The sequence below is a fragment of the Coregonus lavaretus genome, assembly GCF_964263955.1.
Source record: "Coregonus lavaretus genome assembly, chromosome: 19".
NCBI classification, from domain to species: domain Eukaryota; kingdom Metazoa; phylum Chordata; class Actinopteri; order Salmoniformes; family Salmonidae; genus Coregonus; species Coregonus lavaretus.
Window position 1 is genome coordinate 13,979,322 of NC_140006.1, and position 27,666 is coordinate 14,006,987.

The window sequence follows — 27,666 nt, forward strand, 5'->3', positions numbered from 1 at the left end:
ACACAGAGAGGGGTCCAGAGAAGCAGATACATACAGACAGTCCTGGGGTAGTCCAGAGATCTGTTTCTGTTCTGGGGGAGTCTGGGTTTTTTCACAGGGGGTTTGCGATCTGAGGACCCTGTCTTCAGATCGTTGGGGCTGTCCCGTTCCATGCCTGAAGGGAAATGATATGAGACATACACACAGGGCCACACAGACAGTGACTGGTGACAGGGGCTAGTTGCAGTAATGTAAGAGTCATGATAAGCAGAGCTCTATTGGAAAGTCCATGGCAGTGTGACGGACAGAGGAATGGACAGAGTACCTAACAGACACAATGAGTCAGCATTCAATGGCTGAAATAGCAAGCAAATAAATGCATCAAATCACAAATCGGAATTCAAAAGATAGTGTAAAACAAGGCACATGCATGCAGGGATCTGTAGAGACAAACATGTACAGTGCCTTTGGAAAGTATTCAGACCACTTGACTTTCTCCAAATTCTGTTACGTTACAGCCTTATTCTAAAATGGATAAAAAAACAGCAATCTACACACAATAACCCATAAGGACAAAGCAAAAAAAGGTTTTTATAAATTGTACCAAATGTATTAAAAATAGAAAACAGAAATACCTTATTTACATAAGTATTCAGACCCTTTGCTATGAGACTCGAAATTGAGCTCAGGTGCATCCTGTTTCCATTGATCATCCTTGAGATGTTTCTACAACTTGATTAGAGTCCACCTGTGGTAAATTCAATTGATTGGACATGATTTGGAAAGGCACACACATGTCTATATAAGGTCCCACAGTTGACAGTGCATGTCAGAGCAAAAACCAAGCCATGAGGTCGAAGGACGTCCGTAAAACTCTCATACCATGAGAAACAAGATTCTCTGGTCTGATGAAACCAAGATTGAACTCTTTGGCCTGAATGCCAAGCATCATGTCTGGAGGAAACCAGGCACCGCTCAGCACCTGGCCAATACCATCCCTATGGTGAAGCGTGGTGGTGGCAGCATCATGCTGTGGGGATGTTATTCAGCGGCAGGGACTGGGAGACTAGTCAGGATCAAGGGAAAGATGAACGGAGCAAAGTACAGAGAGATCCTTGATGAAAACCTGCTCCAGAGCGCTCAGGACCTCAGACTGGGGCGAAGGTTCACCTTTCAACAGGACAACGACCCTAAGCACACAGCCAAGACAACGCAGGAGTGGCTTCGGGACAAGTCTTTGAATGTCCTTGAGTGGCCCAGCCAGAGATCGGACTTGAACCCGATCGAACATCTCTGGAGAGACCTGAAAATAGATGTGCAGCAACGCTCCCTATCTAACCTGACAGAGCTTGAGAGGATCTGCAGAGAAGAATGGGAAAAACTCCCCAAATACAGGTGTGCCAAGCTTGTAGCGTCATACCCAAGAAGACTCGATGCTGTAATCACTGCCAAAGGTGCTTCAACAAAGTACTGAGTAAAGGGTCTGACTTATGTGAATGTGATATTTCAGTTTAACATTTTTGATAAATTAGCAAAAATGTATACAAATCTGTTTTTGCTTTGTCATTATGGGGTATTGTGTGTAGATTGATGAGGGGAAAAAAACAATTTGATCAATTTTAGAATAAGGCCGTAACGTATCAAAATGTGGAAAAAGTCAAGGGGTCTGAATACTTTCCGAAGTCACTGTATGTACAGCACCCATTCACACATGCAGTGAACCCACACACGCTCACGCTCACACATACCCATGTCAATTGTGTCTGCCTTCCTATTGCGATGCAGCTTCAGTGGATAACCATTTCTTCCTCCCTCCTCATCTGATTAAATAGTCAACATTTCAACCAGCCACCATCATCATCATCATCATCATCATCAACAACAATACTACAATATTCATAGCCATTGATCATTTTTGGGACTGCATTCACATGGTCCCCATTACATTTATATTAACATTTTAGTCATTTAGCAGACGCTCTTTTCCAGAGCGTTATCAATTATCACAACAATGAATCATAATTTCTTAATAAAACCATCTTCAGTGATATTACATCATAGTGGTACCTTGACAACCAGCACGATCAGGAGATTCAAACACAGGCTTGGTAGAAGCAGGTGGCACATGAGGAAGACTTTTCTTCTCATTAGTCCCTTCATCTTGACTGACAGGAGCATTAGACAAATCAAAAGAGGGCTTGGCAGAGGCAGGTGGAACAGGAGGCATGGTTTTCTTCTCATTGGTGGTTTCCTCAGGCGGAGTGACAGCATGCAGTGTCTTTGGAGAGGTCTTATCTTTACCAGGCTGTGGAGAGAGATTGTATGTATTGTTAAGAGTAATTGAGACAGACAGACACACAAACAACAATACAAGAAACAAGAAGTACAGACAGACAGACAGACAGACAGACAGACAGACAGACAGACAGACAGACAGACAGACACACAGACACACACACACACACACACACACACACACACACACACACACACACACACACACACACACACCTTTTCAGGAATGGGGGGACGCTGCCCCTCTGCCCCTCTGTCTTTCTGCACACCCTCACGTTTCTTTTCATTCTTCTCCTCTTCCACCCTGTCTCCCTCTATCCATCCTATATCATCTGTTGATTTCTCTACAAAGTAAAAGAGTGTGAAACAAAAGTTAAATTGTAATTCTATAACAACTCCACATCCAAGTTCTAGCACATGCAGTACACAGAGCCAAATACACCTTGTTATTTATGTTGCAGTACCGGAGCTTCCCTGCAGGTGCCTCTGTCTAATGCTGGCCAGGCTGGGCTTGCTGCTTTGAGAAGGGGGTTCTGGTTTCTGTCCACAGGGGGCGCTCTCCTGCCTGTCCTCCATGGACTCCGTCCCCTCTGTCCCCTTTGTCCCTCTGTCCACCTCCGTCTGTGTGTCTGTCAGAGCGCTGGGCATCGGCAGGTCCTGACTGACTGGCTCTGTCTGTCTGTTAGTCTGTTTGTCAGTCTGTATGTCAGCCTGTTTGTCTGTCAGAGAAGCGGAGGACATCGCATGTCCATTGGCATGGGTCTCTGTCTTGGTGTCTGATGCAGTCTGTCTGTCCTTCTGTCTGTTTGTGTCTCTGCCCACTGGTCTGATCTCAAAGCTACTGTCTGAGTCCTCATCTTCTGCTCCGATACAACTGTATACCATGCCGACCAGATCTGAAGGCTGGAAGGTAGGAGAGAGACAGAGGGAAGAGCGTCGATTGTAAGGCTTACATTGTGTCGTATATGCAATTATTTATTTTTTTACAGGGTGGGTCACCATTGAGACCAGGGTCTCATTTACAAGGGAGCCCTGCGAACATGAACATACAAAATTGAATACATATAATGTAAGATAATAACATCAATATAATACAATGAATACAACAAGATTAATCAAAACAAACACAACTCTCACATATCACCTCGCTTAAACTCGATCTAAACTTCTGGCCCTATTCATGAGCCAGGGACAGACCTTCAGTGGTACGTTCCTACCTGTCTCTGTGTGAGGCTGTGGGGACTGGGCCTGGCCCCCCTCATCCCAGGCAGTGGTGTGCCCTGGATGGGCCTAGGGGACGGCATCATCCTCCCATTTGCTCCCACCTCAATGATGGCCTCCCCCTTCCCAGGATCCTTAGGATGCTGAATCATAGAGTACACGTTCTCTGAGCCACTACTGAGAGAGAGAGAGAGAGAGAGAGAGAGAACGAGAGAGAGACTTATTGTAAACTGATAAACTGATAATAAACAATTACTAAATATTTGTTGTTAACAATTCATGGACGATTTATAACAAGGACCTGTTATCATATTTTAGTCAATAAATCAATAAAATGTGTGCATGACTTTTCATGACTCTCCGTACTCTGTTTCCTGATTGGAGATGGTGGAGTTGCGATTCTTGCGGAACCCGGAGAAGATTGACAGCACGCTGCGTCTCTTCTTCCTCCTCAGGGACTGAGCTTGATGGAGTAGTGACAGTTGACTGGTGGGGAGAGATAAAGATATGGGCAGCTGGGTCAGTGAGAGTTCGTGTGTGTGTGTGTGTATATGTGTGTGTGTGGGTGCGTGCGTGTGTGTGTGTGTGTGTGTGTGTGAGTTGTGCATAGCCTACCTGTCAGGCAGGACTCTCTTGGTATAGAAATCAGGCAGTCCATCCTCCAGCATGTTGACTCCTCCGTTCTCTGAACAGTACTAAGAGGACAGAGATAACAGGTTTACACTACAGCCACCAACACAATGCTGCTGTCACACTGAAACTACTGCCGTGCTATCATGTACAATTATCATGTATCATCTACATGCACCCTATCCCCTATATAATGCACTACTTTTGACGAGGGCCCATAGGGCTCTGGTCGAAAGAAGTGCACTATATAGGGAAAAGAGTGCAATTTGGGACACTGCCGAGCAATCTGATATGCTGCCAACAGAGAGATGCCTTGGGACATTGCAGATTGGAGAACATCATAAACTAGTGAGTCATGAGCTAATGTGACAGATTCACAGTCATAAAGGATCTTATTTTTGGAATGCCTCTGGCATGAAAAACCAGGATGACTAAAATTCTAAAATACAAATAAATTGTATTAGAGAGGTGAATAGAAAATACATGTAACTTTGTTTGACTCAGAGGTGTGGTCAACCCCTACCCCCTAGGTACTTAAGTAGAACTAAAATGATTGGATAGGTAGTGTATGTATCACATTTCACCAAGCCTAGTGGGTAAGTTGGAACTTTCAACTTTACAAGCTTTCAGATCTGCATGAAGTGCTTAACCTTAGGGGCTAGGGGTTGATTTGGGATTGGGTCTGGCTATTCTTAACAGGTAAGAGGTGACTCACTGTTTCCAGGGGGACTTGTCCTCGACAGTGCCTTCGTGGGGGCCGTGGCCTGACCTGTGTCACGTGGCGCAGTGGTGCACCCTGGGTAGGCAGGGTGGACAGACCCTCCCATGATGATGAGCAGGATAGGGGGGCAGAGTGAGACGGGGCAGAGGGAGGCGGGGAGGAGGTGGGATCGTCTCCAAGACCTAAGGGAGGGAGAGGAGATAAACGTTGGGTCAAATTCATGTTAATCCACATAAAATGCCCTGCATGAAAACCTTATAATTAAGGTAAAATACTCAATCTGGTTGACACTGGACGAATCCTTCTGGTTCTGGAGCTACGTTTCTTGATGGCGATGGTGTCCTAGTAAGACACAGAGAGAGGAAAGGCAACATGATAGAGCAATGGAAAAATGCACTCATTCACACACACATATACACCTGCCCACACACTTACAATGTTCATGCCCAGGCCTTCCTCGTCGGGGAAGTCCAGTGAGTCTGTGATTCTGAAGTTTCTGATGGTGCGTCTGTCTGTCCCTGCGCCATCCCAACGCTTCACCTGGGACACCTGACACAGCTAAGACAACAGAGAGATTTACAATACTATATACTGGTGGGAACTGGTCTGGTCTTAGACTATGCTCACTAGTGTGAGATAGTGGGAAGATTAAACTGAGATTGAACAAGTCACTTGTTCTAGAGGTACACAGAGGTCACAGAGGTACACAGAGGTACACAGAGGTACACAGTGCATAGAGGTAAAGACACATAGAGCACAGATAGAGAGTAGTGTGTGTGTTAGTACCAGGGTTTTGTGAGTGGTGTAGAGCTTCTGAAGGATCTGATCCACTATGGAGTTGGTCAGATAGGAGACCACAGACAGCTTCACGTCCCTGAGAGAGAGAGAGAGAGAGAGAGAGAGAGAGAGGGAGAGAGAGAGAGAGGGAGAGAGAGAGAGAGAGAGAGAGAGAGAGAGAGAGAGAGAGAGAGAGAGAGAGAGAGAGAGAGAGAGAGAGAGGGGGAGAGAGAGAGAGAGAGAGAGAGAGAGAGAGAGAGAGAGAGGGAGAGAGAGCGAGAGAGAGAGAGAGAGAGAGAGAGAGAGCGAGCAACACAATTAGACCCAACCAAATCATGAGAAAACAAAAAGATAATTACTTGACACATTGGAAAGAATTTACAAAAAAAACACAGCAAACAAGAATGCTATTTGGCCCTAAACAGAGAGTTTTTTTAAAAACCTATATTTAACCAGTTAAGCCAGTTGAGAACAAGTTCTCATTTACAACTGGGACCTGGCCAAGATAAAGCAAAGCAAGTGGCAGAATACCTGACCACTGTGACTGACCCAAAATTAAGGAAATATTTGACTATGTACAGACTCAGTGAGCATAGCTTTGCTATTGAGAAAGGCCGTCGAAGGCAGACCTGGCTCTCGAGAAGACAGGCTATGTGCACATCGCCCACAAAATGAGAAAGTGAACTTCCTAACCTCCTGCAAAATGTATGACCATATTAGAGACACATATTTCCCTCAGATTACACAGACCGACAAAGAATTCGAAAACAGATCCAATATCTATCGGATGAAATACCACGGTGTGCAATCACAGCAGCAAGATTTGTGACCTGTTGCGACAAGAAAAGGGCAACCAGTGAAGAACAAACACCATTGTAAATACAACCTATGTTATGTTTATTTATTTTCCCTTTTGTACTTTAACTATTTGCACATCATTACAACACTGTATATAGACATGATATGACATTTGTTATGTCTTTATTCTTTTGGAACTTTTGTGAGTGTAATGTTTACTGTTCATTTTGTATGGTTTATTTCACTTTTGTTTATGATCTATTTCACTTGCTTTGGCAATGTAAACATATGTTTCCCATGCCAATAAAGCCCCTTAAATTGAAATTGAATTGTGAGAGAGAGAAGGGGAGGTGGTGGGGGGGGGGGGGGGGGAGTGAATACTTCCTTCATTCTCTATTCACATCCTTCTCTTTAGTCTAGACCCTTTTCATCCCCTCCCTCTTTTCTTTCCTCCCCCTCTTACTCCAGGGCTCTGTTGACGTCCTGTGCTGCTCTCTCCATCAGGGCGGTGCGGATGGTGGAGCGAGGGATGGAGACGCGTTCTGAGATGGAGGAGAGCGGAGGGTTGAGTCGCTCAGCTGCGGAGGAGGACATGGGACACAGCTCTCGACACAGAGACACCATGGAGTCCACTATCACCTGGGAATTATCAGTCAATAAAGCCATCAATGTGTTATTCCCTCATTCAATAAGTCCTGTCTATGATAAGAATCACAGTACCCACATTTCCTTATCAACAACCTTGGCCAGGTCTCCTGCCAGAGAATGTATATATCCATCTATCTTTTAATGAATCCATCATAGTCTAACTCCAACCATGCAGGGGGAGAAGAGTGTTGAGTGGTCTACCTGTAGTTCCTTGTCAGCAGCCTTGGCCAGCTCTCCTGCTAGAGAATCCAGTTTCTGTCTGACAGGCCCGTCCACTGAGAGAACATGGGCCAGCTCACACAGAGATGGATAGAGCTGAGAGGGAGAGAGGGAGAGAGAGAAGCTTAGAATATATAAACACACATACATATCCATATTCAACACACACACACACACATGCATACGCACACCGTATAGCTGAGAGAGACATAGAGAGTGGTTTAGAATATATAAACACGCACGCATACGCACACACACACTTCACACGCATACGCACACACACTTACCGCACGGGAGTTTCTGGCCTCCTTCAGGACCTGTCTGGCAGCCTGCAGCTCCTCTCCTTCCTCTGAGCCTCGGAGAACACACACCTGCTGCTGCACACGCACACACAGCCGCTCCATCACCTGACACACACAGCCGTCAGTCAGTGGGGTTTTGACTCAAAGATTGTCTTCTCGCCAAAATGTCACAGTTTACATAAGCACACACAGTATTTGTACCTGTTCAGCAGTGCTGGTGACCAGGCCTTGGTGCAGACGCAGAGACTGTTTCTGAGAGAACCTCTGGGTCTGGTTGTTCCTCAGCAGAGCACGCTGGATCTGAGAAACAGAGGGAGAGAGAGGGAAAGGAGGAATGTGGGAGGTGAAAGAAGAAGAGCAAAAGAGAAGAGATGGTTTCACAAAGCAAAGTGAATAGGGCAGAAATAAGAACGTCTGATGGATATGAGACATAAGTTGCTGACCACAGTCAAGATGTCATGGTGTGATGATGTCATGGTGTGATGTCACAACCCAGGTGACCCACCTTGGTCAGCGCTTGGTCAATCTTCTCAGGGGCACTCCGGTAAGCCTGTGTGACATCGCTGAGGGGAATGGCCATGTACTGCAGGGTGAAGTTACTGTCAAGAGAATGAGTGAGCAAAAAAAATTAGAGAATTTAAATTTAAAAAAAAAATACCTCTATACCTTTTCTATGAATAATTATGAGTAATTGCCTTTAACTAGCACAGAATGGAAATGCTTGATGCAGTAGCAGATATCACTCTAATGTCTTGTCCTCTATATTGGGGCTCCCGAGTGGCGCAGCGGTCTAAGGCACTGCATCTCAGTGCTTGAGGCATCACTACAGACCCACTGGTTCGATTCCAGGCTGTATCACAACTGGCCGTGATTGGGAGTCCCATAGGGCGGCGCACAATTGGCCCAGCGTCGTCCGGGTTTGGCCGGTGTAGGCCGTCATTGTAAATAAGAATTTGTTCTCAACTGACTTGCCTAGTTAAATAAAGGTTAAATAAAAATGTTAATTCTTGTCATTAGAACTTAAACAGGCACCCTTGCCTCACAAACAGGTCAGGGTGCTGATGAAATGCTGTGCAATGACAAACACTTGACTGCAAGGCAAGCTCAAAGATATACGTCTTTGACTTTTATCTATGTCCCTCGTGTTCAAGTTTGTTTGAGTGAGTGGGTGGGTGAGAGCGTGTGTGTGTGTGTGTGTTGGGGTGTGTGTATCTTACTGTTCCAGGGCCCGAGCCACATCTTGAAATCCTGTAGCCGTGGTGTTATTGCGATCCCACGTCACACTCCTTAGAAGGATGAAATTGGAGGAAGAAAGAGAAAAGGAGACATAATTAGATCAATAATTGACTTGAAAACCAAAGCTCACATACATGACACCTGTCAAATTACAAATTCAGAACTAGCACAGCATGAATAACCAAAGAAGTGCTTGTATGTTGCAAGTTGCACTGTGTTCACTACAGAGTGTATTGACAGCCGTAACACAACCCGTATCATTGCATTGTCACTGCATTAACTACGGCTTAGCAACTGTATAATGAGCTTTCCCCATCTCTCTCTCTCTCTCTCTCTCTCTCTCTCTCTCTCTCTCTCTCTCTCTCTCTCTCTCTATCTCTCTCTCTCGCCCTCTCTCTCTCTCTCTCCCCCTCTCCCCCTCTCTCCCTCCCTCTCTCCCTCCCCCTTTCTCCCTCCTCTCTTTCTCTCCTACTTTCCCTAGCTCCCTCTATCTTAACCTGAGTGTAGTGTTGATCTGCAGGGCTTTGCTGAGCATCTTAGCCCCCGCATCCTCCAGGCTGTTCCCACTTAGGTCCACCTTGCGCAGGCAGGTGTTGCTGCCCAGAGCGTTCACCAGCACTGTGCCCCGAGAGCGCAGGCGCGAGTCCGCCAAAGAGAGGGACTGCAGGGCCTGAGGATGGAGAGATGGAGAGAGGGATGAGAGGGAGAAGGGGCAAGAGAGGATAAGTTGGGAAGTGTGTGTATTTGTGTGTGTGTGTGTGTATGAGTGCTGTATGTTTGTGTTATGTTTGTGAGTGATCAGCATCAACAGCAGTAAATAATTGAGTGAGCTCATCATGGTGTATGGTGATGGTGTATCTGCACTGAGAGAGAAGCCCGGAGCTGAGAGAATAAAGCACGTCCCAATGAATCATTCACTAGGGCTGGAGAGAACATACAAAAGTTAGTGTGTGTGTATGTGTGTGTGTGTGTGTGTGTGTGTGTGTGTGTGTGCCTGTGTAGAGTATGGCAGTGTGTGGGTGAGAGTACATAAATATACCTGTATCGTACGTGTATTAGTTTGTGTGTGTCTCAGTATGTGTTCAAATACATTATGAAACTCACACACTCTTCCTCCTGCACTAACTGCACTAGTTTCTGCAGAATTTCATCCAGCACCCTGCAGACACAGAATTGGCAGTGTTAGATAAAATATATATCTTCCCAGTGCGTGCTTCTAAGTGCCTGTGAAGGATGGATTACTGTCCCTACCTGCCCTTGATGTTGAAGTTCTTGCCCAGCAGCAAATGTTTGAGGGAGGGGTGTCTGGAGAAGGCTGGGATGACCCCAAGTAGATCAGTATCCAACCCTGAGAGACACATATACACAGTATATCAGCTGATACATATAAACTGGCATTTACGTTAGCCCTGAAAAGGCTCATAAGACTGTGGCATGCGTAGGGAAGAGAAGGGTACGCTCACCGTTGTCTGAGATGTCCAGAGTACCAATACAGGCCACTCTGGGAAACAGCTCCTGGAGCACCCCAGCACCCACAGACCTCAACTGAGAGAGAGAGAGAGAGAGAGAGAGAGAGAGAGAGAGAGAGAGAGAGAGAGAGAGAGAGAGAGAGAGAGAGAGAGAGAGAGAGAGAGAGAGAGAGAGAGAGAGAGAGAGAGAGAGAGAGAGAGAGAGAGAGAGAGAGAGAAGTCTAAATCAATCAAATGGAGAGACAGGAAGGCAAGGTAATTCAGACAGACAGGCACCGTACCTCACAGCCGCTGATGTCCAGGTGTAGGTCACTGATGTGAGGGTTGGAAGACAGGCCAAGGAAGAGAGCTCTGAGAGAGGCAGAGATGGAGAAAGAGAAAGAGGAGGTCAAAAAAGGTCAATGCATAGCAAACTCATTTCAAATTGTTTTCTTAATTACCGTGACTGATTTTCCATTAACTTCCCTAAAATGAAACCATGTGGATTTCTATTCACACACACTGAGGGGTGCTACAGCAATCTTAAAGGATTTGGGAGAAAAGGAGCTTAGAGATTTCTAAAACTACTTCGCCAAGGAACAGTAAGTGCTTAAACTAAAATGCAGGAAGCGTGGTAAAGTGCTACACAAAAAAAGACACCTTCGCTTGATAGGGAGATTGGATTTACCAACAAAACACTTTTAACAATACAAACATGTTAAAGAATTCATGAAGTGTAGGTAAATAAATTATGGACTGACGTAAACTGAGGTAGCCCAGAGTGAGTCCGACATTTTGGCAGGTGGCCAGAGCGTAGTCCCTATCTCACCTCAGAGTGTCCGGAGGGAGCTTCATAGAAGACAGGTTGACGTGCGTAAGACTGAAGGCTGAACTGAAGAACTGCCTGAAGACAGGAAGAGTCTCCCTAACTTTCCTGAAAGAGAGAGAGAGGGAGAGAGAGAGAACACCATTGTAAATACAACCCATATTTATGTTTATTTATTTTCCCATTTGTACTTTAACTATTTGCAAATTGTTACAACACTGTATATATACATAATATTACATTTGAAATGTCTTTATTCTTTTGGAACTTCTGAGTGTAATGTTTACTGTTAATTTGTATTGTTTATTTCACTTTTGTTTACAATCTATTTCACTTGCTTTGGCAATGTTAACATATGTTTCCCATGCCAATAAAGCCCTTCAAATTGAAATTGAGAGAGAGAGAGAGAGAGAGAAAGAGAGAGAGAGAGAGAGAGAGAGACAGAGAGAGAGAGAGAGAGAGAGAGAGAGAGAGAGAGAGAGAGAGAGAGAGAGAGAGAGAGAGAGAGAGAGAGAGAGAGAGAGAGAGAGAGAGAGAAATGGAGGGAGAGAGAGATAATTTAAGACAGAGGCAGAGATATAGACAGAGGCAGAGAAGTGAGAAGAATAGACATTTTATATTTAGGCTTGGTCACCATTATTGCACATTCAACTGCAGTAAATGGCAAACCTTCAAAAAACAATACTATAACATCAGACAATGTCAACAACACGAAACAAGTTTAATTTACAAACATAGTTTTGTATCAAACCATCTGTTAACACAACTGAGCGTGAAATATTTTCCTTGTGGACACATACACACACTTCAGCGGCCCATATTGGTTTTACACCAGCTAACTAATTCTGAGCATGTCAGGAAAAGCCCTCTGAGCCATACCAGATAACAGAAGCGTCCAGGCATTTCATTGTAATACAGGGGACGGTATATTCCTAAATTGTAGAACAGCATAACTAACACTCATTTTAGCCTGACCATACAAATAATGCAGCAGGTAGTGACAGAAAGAGAGAGATAGAGGGTGTAGAGATAGAAACAAGTGTCACGCTCTGGCTCCGGGACTCTGTATGTTGAGCCAGGGTGTGTTCGTTTCTTTGTGTTCTGTTTCTTGGTTGGGTTGTTCTAGGTTGTTGTGTTTCTTTGTTTGAGTGACTCCCAATCAGAGGTAACGAGTGTCAGCTGTTGGCTCGTTGTCTCTGATTGGGAGCCATATTTAAACTGTCTGTTTTCACCTTGTGTTTGTGGGTTTTTGTTCCGTGTCGGTATGTTTTACCGTGGACTTCACGAGTCGTGTTTTGTTTTGGTTTTCGTGCTTTAATTAAATAAAGTCATGTTTATTTCACACGCTGCGCCTTGGTCTACTACTCCTTACCCAGACGGTCGTGACAGAAAAACCCACCATACAACGACCAAGCAGCGTGTCCAGGAGCAGGCAGACTGGACATGGGAGGAAGCGCCGGGAAAGGAGATGGAGAGGCTGGCGATGGCCCAGGTGGGCAAGGTGTGGTCCTGGGAGGACATGCTCGGGGGCAAGGGACCTTGGGGTAGGATCAAGGCCCTGGCGAAAGAGGAGCAGCGGCGTCAGCAGTGCCATCGTCGGACGGACGAGAGGCACCCCCAAGAATTTTTTAGGGTGGGGCACAGGGCATGGACGACGGGGCTGACGGAGGCAGAGAAGGGGCGTATTCAAAAGGCCACCAGGTTACGGGGGCCACTGGTCAAAGTAGGGAAAGGAGGTTTAGAGGCACGGCGAGAGGTACTGGGGTGTGTTACCAGTCCGGTCCGGCCCGTTCCAGTTCCCGGAGTAGAGCCAGTGGTGTGTGTCCCCAGTACGGTCCGGCCTGTTACGGCCCCTCGCACCAAATGGACGGTGCGCGTCTCCAGCCCGGTCCGGCCTGTTCCTGCCTCTCGCACCAAGCCTACGGGGTGCGTCGCCAGTCCTGCCCGGCCTGTTCCTGCTCCACGCACCAAACCTACGGTGTGCGTCGCCAGCCCTGCCCGGCCTGTTCCTGCTCCACGCACCAAACCTACGGTGTGCGTCGACAGCCCTGCCCGGCCTGTTCCTGCTCCACGCACCAAGTCTACGGTGTGCGTCGACAGCCCTGCCCGGCCTGTTCCTGCTCCACGCACCAAACCTACGGTGTGCGTCGACAGCCCTGCCCGGCCTGTTCCTGCTCCACGCACCAAGCCTACGGTGTGCGTCGACAGCCCTGCCCGGCCTGTTCCTGCTCCACGCACCAAGTCTACGGTGTGCGTCGACAGCCCTGCCCGGCCTGTTCCTGCTCCACGCACCAAGTCTACGGTGTGCGTCGCCAGCCCTGCCCGGCCTGTTCCTGCTCCACGCGCCAAACCTACGGTGTGCGTCGCCAGCCCAGCCCGGCCTGTTCCTGCTCCACGTACCAAGTCTACGGTGTGCGTCGCCAGCCCTGCCCGGCCTGTTCCTGCTCCACGCACCAAGTCTACGGTGTGCGTCGCCAGCCCTGCCCGGCCTGTTCCTGCTCCACGCACCAAGTCTACGGTGTGCGTCGCCAGCCCTGTCCGGCCTGTTCCTGCTCCACGCACCAAGCCTACGGTATGCGTCGTCAGCCCAGCCCGGCCTGTCCCTGCTCCACGCACCAAGCCTATGGGGTGCGTCGCCAGCCCTGTCCGGCCTGTCCCTGCTCCACGCACCAGGTCTACGGTGTGCGTCGTCAGCCCAGCCCGGCCTGTCCCTGCTCCACGCACCAAGCCTACGGGGTGCGTCGTCAGCCTGGTCCAGCCCGTTCCTGCCACTCGCACCAAGCCAGGGGTGCGAGTCGTCAGCCTGGTCCAGCCCGTTCCTGCCTGCCACTCGCACCAAGCCAGGGGTGCGAGTCGTCAGCCTGGTTCAGCCCGTTCCTGCTACTCGCACCAAGCCCGGGGTGCGAGTCGTCAGCCTGGTAAGACCGGTCAGCTGCTCCACAACGGAGCGTAAGCAATCCGCTCCGTCATTGTCCAGTCCAGATCCAGCCAGCGGGGTCAGACTGGACCAGGGGCGCTATGGGGGGTTGTTTGGAGGGTGGTGGGCAAGGCCGGGGCCAGAACCGCCGCCGAGGAGGTATGCCCGCCCAGCCCTCCCTTGTTTAGCCCTTATTGAGGCGCGGTCGCAGTCCGCGCCTTTAGGGGGGGGTACTGTCACGCTCTGGCTCCGGGACTCTGTATGTTGAGCCAGGGTGTGTTCGTTTCTTTGTGTTCTGTTTCTTGGTTGGGTTGTTCTAGGTTGTTGTGTTTCTTTGTTTGAGTGACTCCCAATCAGAGGTAACGAGTGTCAGCTGTTGGCTCGTTGTCTCTGATTGGGAGCCATATTTAAACTGTCTGTTTTCACCTTGTGTTTGTGGGTTTTTGTTCCGTGTCGGTATGTTTTACCGTGGACTTCACGAGTCGTGTTTTGTTTTGGTTTTCGTGCTTTAATTAAATAAAGTCATGTTTATTTCACACGCTGCGCCTTGGTCTACTACTCCTTACCCAGACGGTCGTGACAACAAGGGGAAGATGGAGATAGAGAGAGAGAGAGGAAGAAAGAAAGAAAGAAAGAAAGAAAGAAAGAAAGAAAGAAAGAAAGAAAGAGTGTGTGAGAGAAAGAGAAAGAGAAAGAGAAAGGGAGAGAGAGAGAGAGAGAGAGACAGACAGGCAGGCAGGCAGGCAGACAGACAGACAGACAGAAATAAGGAAAGAAAGAGATGGGTTTATGGGGGCTCATGTCAGAGCATGGCATAATAACAGGTCCGTGTTCCCAACATGTGCTGCCGACCTATGCGCTCATCAGCATAAATCCTGTCAGAGCGTGGCTGCAGGGGACTTAAGACTGGCTTCAGTCACACAGAGATGGGCAGCAGATACACACAGCACAGAGGGGCCAGAGTAAACACTGAACAGTGTTGCAGTCAATGCTATGGAGGAAAGAGAGAGGAGAGAGGAGAAAGAGAGAGAGAGAGAGAGAGAGAGAGAGAGATAGAGAGAGAGGGGATAGTGCTGGCTGTTTAATTTCCATGAGTCTTTCATTCTTATCAGCTCAAACCGATTCATATTCTATTTCATGTGGCGAGATCAGAGCTCAGGCAGAGCAACCAAGGCTCCACTGACTACTGCCACACATACAGCTGAATACCATGACCTAGTGAAGGACAGACACACATTGGGGGGGGGGGGGACATGTCGAAGAGAAGAGAGCGAGTGAGAAAGAGATGCAATAGAGAAAAGACAGAGAAAGAGAGGCAAGAGAGGATAGATAGGGAGGGTGAGAGAACTCTATAGTAGCAGGTTGACGTTAATTGTCATGAATCTTGCCCTGGAGGAAGAAATGAGAGATTTCCGCTAGATGGGCCAGCTGCAAAATTGGATATATATCGTAAAAGTTCATGAAAACAAAATCGTGCTTTTTGGTCTTAACTGTGTTGAAAATTGCAGATTTGGGCACTGATAAGCACCTAAATTGGAATGCAGTGGCTGTACAGTAACATGCTATCCATGGGAGCTCAGGCACTGTGCTTCAGAGCGCTGTATGGGTTTTGACTGACAGCCATTCTGAACTTGAGCAACGCATGTGACAAAAAGTTGCAACCCATTCCTCCCGCAAATTGGGCAACTTTTGAAATGTTTTTGTTGTCTGAGTGAGGGAAATGCTGTAAATTATAAGGACTCGATGTATTTTGAAAGACGTTGAGAATTATAATAAATACCGCTTTGATGTCATACAAGCAAGCCAAACACCTGTGAGTCCAAATGTGCACTTCACATTTCCATATAAAAAAACTCATGTCATATACAGTGTCAACGTTTATGAACACTACGTTTTATATATTCACACCCCTTGACCTTTTTATGTGTTACATTTTTAAGTCTTGCCATAGATTTTTAAGCCAATTTAAGTAACAACTGTAACTAGGCCACTCAGGAAAACTCTATGTCGTCTTGGTAAACAACTCCAGTTTACAGTCGTGGTCAAAAGTTTTGAGAATGACACAAGTATTGGTCTTCTCAAAGTTCGCTGCTTCAGTGTTATGAGACATTTTTGTCAGATGTTACTATGGTATACTGAAGTATAATTACAAGCATTCCATTAGTGTCAAAGGCTTTTACTGACAATTACATTAAGTTTATGCAAAGAGTCAATATTTGCAGTGTTGACCCTTCTTTTTCAAGAGCTCTGCAATCCGCCCTGGCATGCTGTCAATTAACTTCTGGGCCACATCCTGACTGATGGCAGCCCATTCTTCCATAATCAATGCTTGGAGTTTGTCAGAAATTGTGGGTTTTTGTTTGTCCACCCACCTCTTGAGGATCGACCACAAATTCTCAATGGGATTAATGTCTGGGGAGTTTCCTGGCCATGGACCCAAAATGTCGATGTTTTGTTCCCTGAGCCACTTAGTTATCACTTTTGCCTTATGTCAAGGTGCTCCATCATGCTGGAAAAGGCATTGGTCGTCACCAAACTGTTCTTGGATGGTTGGGAGAAGTTGCTCACAGAGGATGTGTTGGTACCATTCTTTATTCATGGCTGTGTTCTTAGGCAAAATTGTGAGCCCACTCCCTTGGCTGAGAAGCAACCCCACACATGAATGGTCTCAGGATGCTTTACTGTTGGCATGACACAGGACTGATGGTAGCGCTCACCTTGTCTTCTCTGGACAAGGTGTTTTCCGGATGCCCCAAACAATCGGAAAGGGGATTCATCAGAGAAAATGACTTTACCCCAGTCCTCAGCAGTCCAATCCCTGTACCTTTTGCAGAATATCAGTCTATCCCTGATGTTTTTCCTGGAGAGAAGTAGCTTCTTTGCTGCCCTTCTTGACACCAGGCCATCCTCCAAAGTCTTCGCCTCACTGTGCGTGCAGATGCACTCACACCTGCCTGCTGCCATTCCTGAGCAAGCTCTGCACTGGTGGTGCCCCGATCCCGCAGCTCAATCAACTTTAGGAGACGGTCCTGGCGCTTGCTGGACTTTCTTGGGAGCCCTGACGCCTTCTTCACAACAATTGAACCTCTCTCCTTGAAGTTCTTGATGATCCGATAAATGGTTGATTTAGGTGCAATCTTACTAGCAGCAATATCCTTGCCTGTGAAGCCCTTTTTGTGCAAAGCAATGATGACGGCACATGTTTCCTTGCAGGTAACCATGGTTAACAGAGGAAGAACAATGATTTCAAGCACCACCCTCCCTTTAAAGCTTCCAGTCTGTTATGCTAACTCAATCAGCATGACAGAGTGATCTCCAGCTTTGTCCACGTCAATACTCTCACTTGTGTTAACGAGAGAATCACTGACATGATGGCAGCTGGTCCTTTTGTGGGAGGGCTGAAATGCAGTGGAAATGTTTTGGGGGGATTAAGTTCATTTTCATTGCAAAGAGGGACTTTGCAATTAATTGCAATTCATCTGATCACTCTTCATGACATTCTGGAGTATATGCAAATTGCCATCATCAAAACTGAGGCAGCAGACTTTGTGAAAATTAGTATTTGTGTCATTCTCAAAACGTTTGACCACGACTGTATATTTGGCCTTGTGTTTTAGGTAATTGTCCTGCTGAAAGGTGAATTTGTCTCTGAGTGTCTGTTGGAAAGCACACTTAACCAAGTTTTCCACTAGGGTTTTGCCTGTGCTTAGCTCTATTCCATTTCTTTTTATCCTAAAAACTCCCTAGTCCTTGCAGATGACAATCATACCCATAACATGATACATCCACCACCAAAAATGAAGAGTGGACTCAGTGATGTGTTGTGTTGGATTTGCCCCAAACATAACGCTTTGTATTCAGGACAAAAAGTTAATGTCTTTGAAACATTTTTTGCAGTATTACTTTAGTGCCTTATTGCAAACAGGATGCATGTTTTGGAATATTTTTTTCTGTATAGGCTTCCTTCTTTTCACTCTGTCATTTATGTTAGTATTGTGGAGTAACTACAATGTTGTTGATCCATCCTCAGATATCTCCTTTCACAGCCATTAAACTCTGTAACTGTTTTAAAATCAACATCGGCCTCATGGTGAAATCCCTGAGCAGTTTCTTTCCTCTCCGGCAAGTGAGTTAGGAAGGACGCCTGTATCTTTGTAGTGAATAGGGGTATTGATACACCATCCAAAGTGTATTTAATAACTGCACCATGCTCAAATGGATATTCAACGTCTGCTTTTGTTTTACCTATCTACCAATAGGTGCCCTTCTTTGAGAACCACTGGAAAACCTCCCTGGTCTTTGTGGTTAAATCTGTACTTGTATGTCATTGTACAGTATGTGTGGGGTACAGAGATGGGGTAGTCATTTAAAACTCATGTTAAACACTATTATTGCACACAGATTGAGTCCATGCAACTTATTATGTGACTTGTTAAGCACATTTTTACTCCTGAACTTATTTAGGCTTGCCATAACAAAAGGTCTGAATACTTATTGACTCAAGACATTTCAGCTTTACATTTGTTATTAATTTGTAAACATTTCTAAAAACATAATTCCACTTTGACGTTATGGGGTATTGTGTGTAGATCAGTGACACAAAATCTCAATTGAATAAACATTTTATTCAGGCTGTAACAGTTGGAAAAGTTAAAGGTGGTGTGAATACTTTCAGAAGGCACAGTACAGTTACAAGATGACATGGCAACATACCCTGGGTTGTTCTGAACAGCAATACGGAACACAAACCTGAATGCACTCATGACTCCTTTCTATGCGCATCAAAATTACGATCTGTTTCTCTGAATTGCCTTGTGAAAGCCTAACACTGTAAGATTGTATTTTATAACGTAGTTAGTCATGTTGGCAGTAGAACAAGCATTCAAATAATGCCCAGCTGACCCAGATTGCAATTTAAAATGGACCCTTTTTGGATTGCATAAACAGGATTGCAGGGTTTTGTTCCAAACAAAACAACTACAATTGTGCTTACTCTAGTGCCTTAATGGCACAGCTAGGAGAGCTCAGAAAAGCACCTTATAGTTGAACTTGGAGACACCAGTTAGTCCTCTCACTCAAACCCTTGTAATTGTTTTGTCATATGTTGCACCTACCCCACATTTTCCATGAATATTCTTATCATGTCACTGAATGTATCCAGAGTATTTTCAGATGTCGTTATCAACAAATGCAGTGAAAAGTACAGTAAATGTAAAATGCACATACTGTAAAATCAACAGTGTCATGTTTGGATTCAGTCTTGTGTCAGGTGAACTGTGTGTCCTCAACTTTGGTCTAATCATTTTCCCATGATCTCCAAACTGTTCCCTTTCAATTGCTACCATGCTTATGCATTTCATATTTATTTTATAAGAAACATTTCAATTTAGTCCTATCCATATAGGCCAATTACCACGAGTGTAAAGGGTTAATTTAAGGTTAGGGGTAGGCATTAGGGTTAGCAGTGTGGTTAAGGTTAGGGTTAAAATCAGATTTGATGACTTTGTGGCTATGCCAGCTATTGACCACTCTGCAGAGGTGCCTCCAGGAGAAGATTCATGACAATAAATGCCAACCTGCTGTATTGTAATATTAGAGAGAGAGAGAGAGAGAGATAGTAGAGAGAAGAGAGCGGGAGCGGGGGAGGTGAGGCAGAGCGAGAAAGTGCTGGTGCGTAGAGAGCCTGGGGTTTGAACAATAATTCCCTTCCAAAATTAGCCTCATTTTTCACAAACTTTTCCATAATGGATTAATCTGCGGAGCGGAGATGGGGTTGCTGCTTTGCCAGTCCTGAGGGAGGCCAGATGAGAGCAGATGAGAGATGGATCATGGATGCTCTGCTCCAGCCTGCTCTAGGTAAACATTGGCTCAGAGACAGAATAGATGGATGAGGGGGCGTCTTGTACAGTTGTACACATTTCAATCTAATTCTGTCTACGTGGTACAGGGGTAAATGCCTATCTCTGACAGAATATGTTGTGCTGACTTCTTACTGAAATGTCTACATGGACACTTTCCTGAGGGAGGATAAGCTGTAGTGTAGGCTTACTGCTGGTAGCCCCTCAGGGATAAAAAAAGTTAAGTGAATAGAATTGGATTACGGTCCATTCAAGGGGAAAGACAGTCACCTCACCTGTGAGAGAAGCAATTCTTGGAGATATTCAGGTAAGAGAGATCAGCACAACATCCCCTCAACAGAGCACCAAATAACTGTTATGGAGAGAAACCAATATATTAGCATTAGTAATCACATATTATGTTAACACATCAACAAATACATACAAAGATCAATCATGTAAATAACCTTGGCAATTTCATGATAATTTTGCTAACACCGTCAGTAAGTCATTTTACAATAAAGTGACATTCTAACAAAGTCAACCAGACTCTCTACAGGGGAGATTATACTGGAGAAAACAAGATATGAACACAATAACATCGTCACGAAAAATCATCCATAACAGAGAGTGGCCTCCTTTCATCCCAAAGAGACATCAGAGGAAGAGGAATGAGTTGGGAACGAGCTATGGCAGACCAGAAGCTTCTTGTCTCAGAACACACTGTAATATTCTCTACAAAATTCATGCTCAACATAAGAGGCATAATCTTCTTGTTTTTGGGGCAGAATGTTCCTTCCCAAATTATACAGATTAAACTTCATGTTTATACGTTTGTAGAATCCCAGAACTGTTATACTGCACATCCCGATCAGGGCGTCCACACTTCCACTTTAATTATCACAAAGTCCACTTCAATAAGTATGTTAGTTAAGACTATCCTGACCCTTGACCAGACAAAGCATGTATCACTTTTAACTGTATGATCAAAGCATGAAGCACTCTAGAATGGAGACACTACTAACCGAGTCCACAGTGCAGTCGGTCCCAGAGAGGTCCAAATGAACCAGGCAGTTTGGCTGGGCTAGGAACAAGTACATGTTCTGCAGAGAGATAGACAGAGAGAGAGCCTTTAACGAGAGGTGTGTGTGTGTGTGTGTGTTTGTGTGGTTGTGTGTGCGTGTGCATGGGTGCGTGCTACGTGCGAGCTACAGTACGTGCGTGGGCGTGTACATGTGGCGTTTATGTGTCGGTCTCACCGTGGCTTCCTCCCCAGACAGAATCCCAGGGTTTTTGCTCAGGTCCAGGTGAAGGAGAGAGTTGGAGTAGTCATCACTGGAGCAGAGGGCCTGGGAGAGAGACACCACTCCTAAGATAGAGGAAGGGAGAGGGTGATGAATGAAAAATAAATATGCATACGTCGAAATAGCCTGTTGACATAGAGAAATAAAGTAACTGCAGTGGAGGAGGGAAAGAGTTTCAGATCCCCACTATTAACTGGCCAACTATCAAAGCTAACTACTAATCACATAAAACTCTCCATCTGAAACCAAAATACAAATATGGCCCTTGGTCCATTACATTAGAGCAGCCAATTCAAATATCTTCACTGCAGAGATTTAGAGAAAGAAAACAGTAACAAGAACAGGATCAGTGAGCAGTGAACTCAATAAAGCCCAAAAAACAACATTTGGCCAAAATGAAAGCAGACTTGCAGGGCCAGACCTTGTACTCTCATGTTTACTTTGAAGCCTGGAATGAAAGGTTACAGTTAGAGCAATGAGGCAAAGACTGTGGAATAGTTAGGCCTGTGCTCTACTCTACTACAGTAGATTAAGCACATCCCTAATTCGCCCAGATTAAAGAGGAAATTAGCACACAGCAGACAACAGAGCAGACAGCAGAGCAGACAACAGAGCAGACAGCAGAGCAGACAACAGCGCGGACAACAGAGCAGACAGCAGAGCAGACAACAGAGCAGACAGCAGAGCAGACAACAGAGCAAACAACAGAGCAGACAGCAGAGCAGACAGGCATGTGGCTCTGAGAGGGAGCAGGTAGGCAATCCTCTGCCCATCAATGTGATACCTCATGTTCACATACAGTACCAGTCAAAGGTTTGGACACACCTACTCATTCCAGGGCTTTTCTTTATTTTTTAAAACTATTTTCTACATTGTAGAATAATAGTGAAGACATCAAAACTATGAAATAACACATATGGAATCATGTAGTAACCAAAAAAGTGTTAAACAAATCTAAATATATGTTATATTTGAGATTTTTCAAATAGCCACCCTTTGCCTTGATGACAGCTTTGCACACTCTTGGCATTCTCTCAACCAGCTTCATGAGGTAGTCACCTGGAATGCATTTCAATTAACAGGTATGCCTTCTTAAAAGTTAATTTGTGGAATTTCTTTCCTTCTTACTGCGTTTGAGCCAATCAGTTGTGTTGTGACAGAAGATAGCCCTATTTGGTAAAATACCAAGTCCATATTATGGCAAGAACAGCTCAAATAAGCAAAGAGAAATTACAGTCCATCATTACTTTAAGACATGAAGGTCAGTCAATTTGGAACATTTCAAGAACTTTGAAAGTTTCTTCAAGTGCAGTCACAAAAACCATCAAGCGCTATGATGAAACTGGCTCTCATGAGGACCGCCACAGGAATGGAAGACCCAGAGTTACCTCTGCTGCAGAGGATAAGTTCATTACCAGCTTCAGAAATTGCAGCCCAAATAAATGCTTCACAGAGTTCAAGTAGTAGACACATTTCAACAACTGTTCAGAGGGGACTGTGTGAAACAGGTCATTCATGGTCGAATTGCTGCAAAGAAACCACTACTAAAGGACACCAATAATAAGAAGAGACCAGCTTGGGCCAAGAAACATGAGCAATGGACATTAGACCAGTGGGAATTTGTTCTTTGGTCTGGAGTCCAAATTTGAGATTTTTTGTTCCAACCGCTGTGTCTTTGTGAGATGTGGTGTGGGTGAACGGATGATCTCCTCATGTGTATTTCCCACCATAAAGCATGGAGGAGGAGGTGTTATGGTGTGGGGGTGCTTTGCTCTGTGATTCATTTAGAATTCAAGGCACACTTAACCAGCATGGCTACCACAGCATTCTACAGCGATACGTCATCCTATCTGGTTTGGGCTTAGTGGGACTATCATTTGTTTTTCAACAGGACAATGACCCAACACACCTCCGGGCTGTGTAAGGGCTATTTTACCAAGAAGGAGAGTGATGGAGTGCTGCATCAGATTACCTGTCCTCCACAATCCCCCGACCTCAACCCAATTGACATGGTTTGGGATGAGTCGGACTGCAGAGTGAAGGAAAAGCAGCCAACAAGTGCTCACAATATGTGGGAACTCCTTCAAGACTGTTGGAAAAGCATTCCTGGTTGAGAGAATGCCAAGAGTGTGCAAAGCTGGCAAACGGTGGCTATTTGAAGATTCTCAAATATAAAATATACTTTGATATGTTTAACACTTTTTTGTTTACTACATGATTCCATATGTGTTATTTCATAGTTTTGATGTGTTCACTATTATTCTACAATGTAAAACATTGTAAAAATAAAGAAAAACCCTTGAATGAGTAGGTGTGTCCAAACTTTTGACTGGTAGTGTATTATGACTGTCTTTTTGATGAGTCATCTGTAAATCTATCAATCTATAAATAGACTTTGATCATAAATGTGCTCTTGACAAATATAAGAGAACATAAACCTTAGGACCCTGAATGGCTCAAGAATGAAATTCTCTTGAAAACCCCAGGCCCTATAGACGGGTTAGCTGAGAACGTCACGAAAACAATGCGCACGCTTCAATGGGGCAGAAGTCTGTGTGTTGTTGTGATTCTGGATGGCCATATATCTAGCAACAATGACAAGAAACTGCAATGAGGGGAATCGTGAGTGGCTCGTTTCAGTTAGATTTATCTTTTTCTTCATACCATGTCTTGTTTTGAGGTGTTTGACTGATGTCATGTCTATGCTAATATGGCTAAAATCCGCTAGCTAGCTAACCAACAACTGTAACAATGTATTTGAGAGACACCAAGTGCTCATTGTGCAACATGATGTTTTCAATAAACATTGGAGACTAAATATAGTTTATATGTTGTCAACAATCTAAGCCAACCCTGTCTGTTCCGCCCTATAGTTGTGCACGTGTCGGTTCATGGAGGAGAGGTGACCACCACAGGGGGGCACTGTGGCCCAGGGGACAGAGGGAGGACAGACGGATTAACACACCCTTAGAAGAGAGGGACGTCTTGGAGAGGTTGAGCAGACGAAGGCCTTTGTTGAGACGACACACCAGCTGGATGAGGTTGGACACTCCTGGAGAAAATAAACACACATGAGAGTGTCAGAATGAAACACACACACAAACACACACACACAAACACACTCACGTCCACAAGCAAACAGTCACACACATGAACATGAATAGATCAGAGAAAACATACACAATCACACACCCTTGACAACCCCATACATGATCAGCAAAATCAACACATACATACATGCATAATCCACGCAGACAAAAAAGCTAATCGTAGTACATGGCGTCTACAGGCACACAGCCACAAACACACAGTCATGTGAGTGGAAGTGACAGGTGTCAGAGGCAGATTCGGATGTACTAACGAGAGTTCTTGGCACGCATACAACCCTGACACACAAACATGAATAGAGGACACACACGCACACACACACACATCTGCCAAGCAAACAGCAAACACGGAGAAAGATGCACCCAGACTGGTATTCAAACACATGACTAATCAAGTACCTTGGTTGTCTAAGGTGTTGTGGGCCAGGTTGAGAGAGTGTATTGCAGAGGCAGGATTCTCTGACAGAGCCGTTGCCATTTTCTGAGGGAAATCTCTAAAATAGCAAATATGAAGAGAAGAGGGATAAAAGATGACTTTGATGATTCCAGTGATACATTATACATCTGTGTATATCTGAGTCATGGAAGAGAAAAAGCTCAACTCAGCAGTGAAGTCGGGATGGTTAGAAAATAATTAGACAGATAAAAAGAGAGGAGATGAAAGGGAGAGAAGTGGCAGAACAGGAGGAGGTGAGGAGATGAGGAGACTCACGATTTGAGGCCAGCGTTCTCCAGAGTGAGTTCCTCCAGACTGCTGGACTTGCTTACGGTGTGAAGGACCTGCTCCACCACCTCTGAACCCTGGGGAGATCAAACAGAGACAGTGTTACATAACTGGACCGGCTCCTGATGGATAAAACATAGTTTTAACCAACTACAAATAAATAAATCCTGCTAGTCCAGTCTAAACACAAATGGATGTTCTCAGGCTGACAGGTTTAAGAAACATAACCAGAAATTTACATTTTCATTTTTAGTCATTTAGCAGACACTCTTATCCAGAGCGACTTACAGTTAGTGAGTGCATACATTTTCATACTGCCCCCCCCGTGGGAAACGAACCCACAACCCAAGCGTTGCAAGCGCCATGCTCTACCAACTGAGCTACAGGGGACATGTAGATATCACATGCAATCAGTAATGTAAAGTGGATAGTTACCATGCGCATGTCTTTGCAGTAGAGTTTGGTGAACCAAGTGTTGTATGCCATGGAAGCCACAATTACCGCCAGGTCCCTGAAATAGACACACACAATTTCAAGCTTACATTTATACAATAGAGCCGTATCAACTCGAAATACTCATCAAAAACTCATTACATTCCCACAGCCAAACAAAACAAAATGTTTTTCTCTGGCAAAACAAATTAATCAGAGAGAGCTATATGGATGGCTTCAGAAATGATGTATGATTCTGCAGCACACTCTCCTTGTTGGAGAGAGAGGGCCTGAGGAAAGAGAGAGGGCAGAGAGAAGGATCAATGGGCTGACTGAGAGAGGCCAGGTCAGTGGATTACTCAGTGTGAGGTTCCACACAGCCATGTTTCGATCTTGGCCAACGGCCTAAAACCGTTTTATCCTGCCCAAAACACCATATGTCCAGTAGAGGGGAGGGAGAGAGGGATGGAGGGAGAGAGGGAGAGAGGCAGAGAGTGAGAGAGAGAGCGAGAGAGAGAGGGGGAGAGAGAGGCAGAGAGAGAGAGATGAAGCAGCAGACAGAGAAACCAAAAGAGGGGGAGAGAGCGCTCTTACAGGGGAACGCCCTCCCTCCATTACTGTAAATCATTAGGGCCCAGTCCAGTGTAGCATGGCTGAGGGCTGTGTTCTCATTTCTCATGCCATTGTGGAGGGGACTTCACTCTGGCTGGCTAAAGGGTGTGTGTGTGTGTGTGTGTGTGTTTGTATGCGTGTGTACTATCTACAACCTCTACCAGTGTTCCCAACAAGCCAACAGCAGCTCCCTCATACACCAAATTACTGGCACGAGTTCCCTGAATCAAATCAAATCAAATTAAATTGTATTTGTCACATGCGCCGAATACAACAGGTGTAGACCTTACCGTGAAATGCTTACTTACAAGCTCTTAACCAACAATGCAGTTTTAAGAAAGAATATCCCAAAAAATCACCAAAATATACAATATAAAATAATACGAAATAAAAGTAACAAACAATTAAAGAGCAGCAGTAAAAATAACGGTAGCGAGGCTATATACAGGGGGTGCCGCTACCGAGTCAATGTGCGGGGGCACCAGTTAGTCGAGGTAATTGAGGTAATATGTACATGTAGGTTGAGTTATTAAAGTAACTATGCATAGATAATTAACAACTGTGCACAGACAATAAACAGAGAGTAGCAGCAGCGTAAAAGAGGGGGGGGGGGGGGGGGGGACAATGCAAATAGTCTGGGTAGCCATTTGATTACACGTTCAGGAGTCTTATGGCTTGGGGGTAGAAGTTGTTTAGAAGCCTCTTGGACCTAGACTTGGCGCTCCGGTACCGCTTGCCGTGCGGTAGCAGAGAGAACAGTCTATGACTAGGGTGGCTGGAGTTTTAGAAACATTTTAGGGCCTTCCTCTGACACCGTCTGGTATAGAGGTCCTGGATGGCAGGAAGCTTGGCCCCATTGATGTACTGGGCCGTACACACTACCCTCTGTCATGCCTTGCGGTCGGAGGCCGAGCAGTTGCCATACCAGGCAGTGATGCAACCAGTCAGGATGCTCTCGTGGTGCAGCTGTAGAACCTTTTGAGGATCTGAGGACCCATGCCAAATCTTTTCAGTCTCCTTAGGGGGTATAGGTTTTGTCGTGCCCTCTTCACGACTGTCTTGGTGTGCTTGGACCATGTTAGTTTGTTGGTGATGTGGACACTAAGGTACTTGAAGCTCTCAACCTGCTCCACTTCAGCCGGGGCATGCTCGGTCCTCTTCTTTTTCCTGTAGTCCACAATCATTTCCTTTGTCTTGATCACGTTGAGGGAGAGGTTGTTGTCCTGGCACCACACGGCCAGGTCTCTGACCTCCTCCCTATAGTCTGTCTCGTTGTTGTCGGTGATCAGGCCTACCACTGTTGTGTCATCGGCAAACTTAATGATGGCGTTGGAGTCGTGCCTGGCCATGCAGTCATGAGTGAACAGGGAGTACAGGAGGGGACTGAGCATGCACCCCTGAGGGGCCCCTGTGTTGAGGATCAGCGTGGCGGATGTGTTGTTACCTACCCTTACCACCTGGGGGCGGCCCATCAGGAAGTCCAGGATCCAGTTGCAGAGGGAGGTGTTAAGTCCCAGGGTCCTTAGCTTAGTGATGAGCTTTGAGGGCACTATGGTGTTGAACGCTGAGCTATAGTCAATGAATAGCATTCTCACATAGATGTTCCTTTTGCTGAGGTGTGAAAGGGCAGTGT

General features: G+C 45.6%; 1 protein-coding gene across 1 annotated transcript in view; it reads right to left on the reverse strand.

Moving 5' to 3' along the window:
* Nucleotides 1-27,666, reverse strand: part of LOC311146503 (capping protein, Arp2/3 and myosin-I linker protein 3-like) — a 54,243-nt gene that overhangs the window by 1,190 nt on the left and 25,387 nt on the right. Inside the window, exons 10-40 of the mRNA XM_084183007.1 lie at nt 25,425-25,500; nt 24,978-25,066; nt 24,665-24,759; nt 24,124-24,210; nt 21,114-21,223; nt 20,880-20,957; nt 20,151-20,227; nt 11,104-11,208; nt 10,577-10,646; nt 10,290-10,371; nt 10,078-10,174; nt 9,931-9,985; nt 9,324-9,496; nt 8,808-8,876; nt 8,096-8,189; nt 7,792-7,890; nt 7,576-7,695; nt 7,271-7,384; nt 6,885-7,060; nt 5,633-5,720; nt 5,282-5,404; nt 5,122-5,188; nt 4,841-5,028; nt 4,111-4,190; nt 3,862-3,981; nt 3,492-3,672; nt 2,739-3,177; nt 2,491-2,618; nt 2,047-2,284; nt 1,728-1,799; nt 35-154 (exon numbers count right to left, since the gene is read on the reverse strand). Of these exons, the coding sequence (XP_084039133.1) occupies nt 35-154; nt 1,728-1,799; nt 2,047-2,284; nt 2,491-2,618; nt 2,739-3,177; nt 3,492-3,672; nt 3,862-3,981; nt 4,111-4,190; nt 4,841-5,028; nt 5,122-5,188; nt 5,282-5,404; nt 5,633-5,720; nt 6,885-7,060; nt 7,271-7,384; nt 7,576-7,695; nt 7,792-7,890; nt 8,096-8,189; nt 8,808-8,876; nt 9,324-9,496; nt 9,931-9,985; nt 10,078-10,174; nt 10,290-10,371; nt 10,577-10,646; nt 11,104-11,208; nt 20,151-20,227; nt 20,880-20,957; nt 21,114-21,223; nt 24,124-24,210; nt 24,665-24,759; nt 24,978-25,066; nt 25,425-25,500 (3,710 nt within the window). The remainder of the gene's footprint in view (nt 1-34; nt 155-1,727; nt 1,800-2,046; nt 2,285-2,490; nt 2,619-2,738; nt 3,178-3,491; nt 3,673-3,861; nt 3,982-4,110; nt 4,191-4,840; nt 5,029-5,121; nt 5,189-5,281; nt 5,405-5,632; nt 5,721-6,884; nt 7,061-7,270; nt 7,385-7,575; nt 7,696-7,791; nt 7,891-8,095; nt 8,190-8,807; nt 8,877-9,323; nt 9,497-9,930; nt 9,986-10,077; nt 10,175-10,289; nt 10,372-10,576; nt 10,647-11,103; nt 11,209-20,150; nt 20,228-20,879; nt 20,958-21,113; nt 21,224-24,123; nt 24,211-24,664; nt 24,760-24,977; nt 25,067-25,424; nt 25,501-27,666) is intronic.